Below are 6363 nucleotides of genomic sequence, written 5' to 3'. Positions count from 1 at the left end.
TTGTAATGAAAACTTGTTAGCGTATGTTAAAACATCATGTTTTTATGCCTAAAACGCAAGTTGATTCATTTTTTTCTTTTTTATTATATCATTCATAATGTCCAATAATGCTGCTTTATAAATATAGTAATTAAAGTGGTAAATTAAATATAAAATCCGGATTTAGAGTGTATCAACCTAATGTGTACAAATGTGGTGCTAAGAAAGCTGGCCTTCGTGTGAGCTAATGCTAAAGCTAATCCTAGAGCCAGGCAGAAGCATTTATCAAGTTCTCTTTGCTCTTTAACTTTTTCTTCTGAAATGATGGGTGTTAATAAAAAGCCTGACCCTATTTGGAACACTGTGGTGAATATTTGATTGCATTCACACGAGCTTTACTGAATGAGGTCAAGTCCTGGTGTGGAAACTTGACACTGAACTTGCTATTTTCTAAGGAGTGTGTGTGTGCAAACAGCTGGGTGCAGGGTCAAGTAGCTTCAGCAGCGATTACACGGATAAAAAGTCTATGGATATATGTTACAAGTGACCTGCAGAGGGAGCCACACTCCAGCACATAACACTTCCCCTCGCCGCTGTGATAAGCACAGATCAGAGAGCCTGTAGTCCAACCTGTCCATGGCACCTCCCTCTGCATCTGCATGTGATCACAGGAAGTCTACGGTTAGTCCATATTCACATCTAACACACACACACACACATCTCCAAGGCTCCATTCAGCTCTGCAGTGAGACGGTCAGCCTGTACAGCGTCCAGCACGTTGCTAAAAGAACCTGCTCCCAGGCCAGCAAAAGTGACTCAGGTAAGGTGATACCTGCTTAGATAATGCCACTAGGGTAATGACAGCTAAGCCTACATTTCAGTTCAAGATGCTGCAGGTGGTGGAGGTTTTAACACTCGCTGTACTGCTCTAGAGAGTGATAACTTCTCCATGCATCTGCAGAATACAGTTGTTTAGATGTATACAAAGTAATTCAAGGATTTGATTTGATGTGAAAGGGGTAATTATACAGAAATATACAAGCTTTCTTTACAGAAGGTGTTTTTAAAAGGACCAGACGTGTGTACAATAATATTTCTTACTTACAATATTGGTCTCTTAAAAATTAATTTAAATGAAGGACCCTGCCTTCACCTGACTTAGTGAAGCCCACATGGGTTGAACATGGTCTCTTAGCAGGGTCCAGGTCCACAGGGGCCCAAAATGGGTTTTGAACAGCTCAGATGATTTTTGTTTAACTTGTTGGCCAACGTTTAACCCATGGACACAATTTGCTGGTCCCCAGCTGCCAACACAGGCCCCAGGCTATTTTCCCCTAAAACACAATACAAGAATTTCACTGTAAAATGGTTATCTCTACAGGAAAGTCATTTTATCATTTCTTATATCAGTTCCTGAGGAGGAGCTTCTGTAGTCTTTAAAACTTTAACTGAATGCCCATGGTGTTTGATATCTCAGACAGCATAAAAACAAGCATGCTTCTGAGATGGTTATCACCACAAGTGCTCAGGAATATTTTGACAAACCATCGTCAACAACACATTCATCGCTTCTAGTGCATGTTATGACTAGTGCTGCTAAAACCCTGCCAGCTTGTCCTAGCTCAAATTTAAATGGACAGATGCACTGAAAATATATAATGATGAATGTTATTTTCTCCAAGACAAAGAAGGAAAGGACCATCCCTGTTGTTATTAGTGTAAACATCTGTGAAGGCAATTTTTGAAGAAACATATGCTACCTTCTAGTTGACGTCTTTTTCAGGCGATATCATGCCTCTAGGGATAGACTCACTTCTCTCCGGTCCTTACCTGCCTTCCACTGAGAATTTGTAGCACTAAAGCAACTAAAATAGCATCTTTATCTAAAAATGATTAAATATTGATGAAAGGAAGGCACCTACATAATAAACAGCTTAGAACAGATGATCATTTACAAAACCAGAATATGTTGTGTTTTGGATGCTGGTCTAATGGTCAACCACTACTAGATTACCGTAAATCAATAATCCAGAATGAAATTAAAGCTGGAGTAGGACATATTTCTAAACCAGTGAGCATGAGCAAAGTTTTTGAAAATATCCATCCTAAAACTGTCCTGCCAAAGCCATGCCCCCAATACACATGTGTATGTGTATGTGTGTGTGTGTGTTTGCACTGCCAGGCTACAGCTGGAGGAGTTCCCAAAAGTGAGAGTTCTCGGGAGAGGACACCAGTAACTAGGCTGTCCAATCACAAACAAGACCTGTTTCTGCCACAGATAATTAGCAATTCAGTTTAAAATCAGAGCTTTTGACTTATTGATCGCAATCAGGGCATAAACAGAACAAGCTTCTAAAATAAATAGGATACTGCAGCATTAATGTCTGAACTTCTCGCAGGCTTTACATTTAGAGTGAGTGTAAATTTAGTCATGTTTTACAGATGAATACAGTTTGCTAATCATTACTTTGTGTATTTTTAGCATTCCTATTATACCACTGTCCCATCAGCTTTAGTTTGGAATGGAGGTTTGTGTAATGAGTATTAACCTCATGAACTCTGTTGCTCTGAGAGAGAGAGAGAGAGAGAGAGAGAGAGAGAGAGAGAGAGAGAGAGAGAGAGAGAGCTGGAGCTGAAACAGAACGAGATGAGGCTGGATCTCTGCCCGCGAAAACAGTGCAGCGCCGGGGAGACGTGTTCACACTCGCTCAGCCGCTCCACAACACTTCACACCCGGGGCCGTTAAAACCCACCCGCTTTCAGACAAGCCCCGCCTACTGAGCTACGATTGGCTACCACACTGGAAAATGAATAATTGATATCATTATATTTTATGTCCAATAACACATTTAACCGCAAGTGGAAAACGTTTGATGTGAACTGAAGTTTAAAGCTGTGTATTTATGCACTGAATAAACATTTTAAAGTATATCAATTATTCTGATTACATGTATTTTTCATAACTGTATGCGCAGTAGGGTTTTTTTCTAGTGTGTGGTAAATATTAAATTATTTATAGCACGTTTAACAACGCTGGATACTGGGCGGGGCTTGGGGCTCAGTGTTGATCTCCCAGCATGCAGTGGGCTTTATGGATTTATGTCGTCGTTGTTGTGGGGGGTGGGGGTGTTTGTTTATTGTTATATAGTGTGTGTGTGTGTGTGTAGGGGTGTTTGGGCTTGGTGTGTATATAATGAGATGTGTTATGGTTGGTAGCTCACCAACAGAAAAATGGAGTCTGCTGGCATGTGGTGCCCCTGGCTCACAGTGTACAGTGGTTTTAAATGTTGTGTTGATGTTTTAGGGTCATTCTAGAGTATCTAAATAAGAATGTTTGATTCCCAATAAACAAGAAACGTCCATAGACGTTCAAAATAGGTCTAAAAGTAGTCTGTCCATCAAGGACATATTTTAAACGTCAACGGACGTCCAAAATCCATCTTAATAAGTTTGTTAAGTGGTGACCAATCGATAACGTCAGTGGACGTCCAAAACGCGTTCTATACAAGTAATTTATTTCGGGACCAATTAATAATGCCAATGGACGTCCAAAATACGTCTAATAGTCGTCTTTTCAATGTCTGTGTTTGGACGTCTTTCAACTTTCATTTTCAACCTTAAGAGAACGTTGATTAGACGGCAGTCATTACGTTATTTCAACATTGAATCAACGGCTAAATGTTAACTGGGTTTGTAGAATGGCTGTCTTTAGTTGTGTGTGGGGTGATGTTAAATCAGTTTAATTGCTTAAAAAAGTTGAAAAACGTGAGGAAAAAATAAAACGTGTGGAAATGCTGTTCTCTGGTTCGTTTACGTTTAGAAGCTCCATGTGTTTATGGTGAAATGTTATGTTTGAGGGGCAAAATATAGTGTTTGTAGATAGCAGAAGTGTAATTGTCTGTACATTTTTATTCACTGTTTGAATTTCCACAGAAACTCATGTGTAACTCGAGCTGTTTAGTTTTGTAGCACTTTCCCTCTGTGTTTACTTTCATGCAGTTAGCGCTCTCCTGAATTTAGAGTCAGTTCCACTTTAAGTAATGTAACTGTAACAGCAAAAATAAGTAGATTTTTGAGTGGAGAGTTTTTAAACTCCTTACTGATGGACTGAGCATAGTCCACAAACCAAACAGCGCAAACTCTCCAACACCAGAGCTACTGTCTCTGTCAATACATCTGAAATGTGGAGCACGAGTGTCTAACTGAATGGACAAGAGGTGGGGAGGGTGAAAAGGGGTTAACAAAGTATGCAGAGCAACAGCTGGACTATAACATGTAATTGCAGAAGTACAGAGCGGCTGTGGTAAGTGGGGCTGAGAGAATGGACAGTGAGTGTAGAAACAAGGTGGCTTTAATGTTAAACTTCAAAGAGTCATTCGAACCAATCGCAGAGTAGGGGGGCGTGGTTTGACGCAAAACGGGTGTGTTGAGAAAGCACAAAAAAACCCTCCGTGCGATGTTAATGACGGGGGTATAAAGGTCCTGGACGGTGGCAATAAAAGCTTGGATGAAACAGGTCGCTGTTGTTTTTCAGAGCTGCTGCGATGCTGGGACTCGTGGTGATCGCGTTGTTCGCTGGCACCGTCGCTCAGGAGCCCGAGGAACCTGTCTCCTACACGGCAAGTGCTTTAACATTCCACCTTAATGCTCTCCTGACCACCTTAAATATCTTTTATGCACAAGAGTTTTTGAGCTCTTGTTTTATTTTGTTGGTTCAAGTGTTAATGGCAGTAAGGGGTTGACACAGATGTCTGGGCACTTCTGGTCAAACTGGGGTTTAACTGATGTTCTGTGTGGATACTGGTCAACACTGCGTTTACAGAGAGCACAGTTTCTCACCTTTAACCTTTAACAACTTTCAGCAACAGTTTGAGGTGGAACACAGACTGAGTTGTGTCCTGTTTCTAAATTCATGTCACATTTTTACTGTATATTTGTGAAAATAGAGGTTTTTAATCTATTATATATTAAACACTGCTAATAACACCGGCTGTTCGATATAAAGCCACATTTGAGTGTGTCCACAATACAACGGAGCACCTGTGTCCTCAACAAGTGCGCACAGAGCTTATACACTGCTTATAAGAGGTGTCTATAAACCTTTGGACATGTTATGTGTTTTACGTTTCTTGTCTACGGAGCCCCTGAGGTGACATTGTGGTTGTATTTAATAAGGCGTGGCCACAAAATACTATATTGAGGCCCCAAATTAGTATATTGAGGTCACAAGACCAAATACATTTATATATTATCTTGTGCTCACAATATATTAGTTTGTGGCTTCAATATATTATTTCATAGCGTCATTATATTATTTTGTGGCCACATCTTATTTAACACAGCCACCCTGTCACCTTAGGGGCTCCGTACTTGTCGGCTAGTTTGGGCTTGGGTTAAATTTTTTATTTTATTTGTGTTGTTTTATAAGATATAGGTTCGGTTAGTGTGTGTGTGTTGTTATTTACATCGTCAGGCGTCCAAACCTTTGTGCACAACTCGGCAGAGCCTCATCTCGCCTTATTTAACCCATTACAGTTGCCAGGTTAATAGCTCATGTGTTCTCTCCTCTGCAGTGCACAGATGGCTACGAGTATGACCCTGTCCGACAAGCGTGCAAAGGTATGAGTCTGTCCTCTTATCTTGTCCACTGTTTGTTTAACCCATCTCATCTCTGCTCTCTGTGGTCAGGAGTGTAACCTGTAATCACAGGTACCAGTACAGGATAGACATCCATTACTTTATAGCAATCATTCCTGCGGGTCTTGATGACGTGAGGGAACAATGTTGTAAAGCATGGGATTGTGATATTTAACTCATTCTCAACTGACTTAGAGATTTGCCATTCCTTCGTAAGTTGTGATTCATTGTTATCTTTCTTTAAGAGAGATTGTATTAAAGCAACACTAGGTTGTATTTTTAACCTTAATATCACAGCTTCAAAAGTGCTGTGATGCTCCACTGAGCTGTAATAGTGCCTCTGTCATTGCTACTTCAGGCGCAGCACTGCAGAAACTGTGCTATGTATCTTCTGGAGGAAAATAGGGAACCTCCCTCTCCTCCTTGATTTCAGGAAAGTGCTGCAAAAGTGAATTACACTCTACAACTGTAGGGGAACACAGGAGCAAAAGAATAAATAAATCTACCTTTAATAAATCACGGAAACGAAATAGCGAAGTCGTCCTTACCCTATCCTCTTCACACAGACATCGACGAGTGCGCCATCGTAGCCGACGCCTGTAAAGGGGGGATGAAGTGTGTGAACCACTTCGGCGGCTACCTCTGCCTCCCCCAGAATGCGCAGATCTTCGTGAGCAGCGGGGAGGAAGAGCCCTCGCATCCCGAACCCAGCGTGCCCCAGAGTCCACCAGCCAACCCGCCCCCACA

At 41.2% G+C, this 6363-nt stretch overlaps 1 protein-coding gene across 3 annotated transcripts in view; it reads left to right on the top strand.

Annotated features, from left to right (window-relative positions):
* Positions 1–675: 675 nt before the first annotated feature.
* The window catches only part of efemp1 (EGF containing fibulin extracellular matrix protein 1), a 39566-nt gene continuing 33878 nt past the window's right edge, over positions 676–6363 (top strand). For 2 of the 3 annotated variants that reach the window (XM_066651491.1, XM_066651473.1), the window contains exons 1-4: positions 676–799; positions 4514–4598; positions 5553–5598; positions 6183–6363. The exon at positions 6183–6363 is cut by the window's right edge and continues 140 nt beyond it. In XM_066651491.1, the coding sequence (XP_066507588.1) occupies positions 4524–4598; positions 5553–5598; positions 6183–6363 (302 nt within the window). In that variant the 5' untranslated portion in view covers positions 676–799; positions 4514–4523. Of the gene's footprint in view, positions 800–4412; positions 4599–5552; positions 5599–6182 lie in introns of those variants that run through there. The other variant, XM_066651482.1, reaches the window with a different exon arrangement.

This window comes from Hoplias malabaricus, chromosome 2, assembly GCF_029633855.1.
Source record: "Hoplias malabaricus isolate fHopMal1 chromosome 2, fHopMal1.hap1, whole genome shotgun sequence".
NCBI classification, from domain to species: domain Eukaryota; kingdom Metazoa; phylum Chordata; class Actinopteri; order Characiformes; family Erythrinidae; genus Hoplias; species Hoplias malabaricus.
The sequence above is the reverse complement of the archived record's forward strand: the minus strand, read 5'-3'. Positions and strand labels throughout refer to the sequence as shown.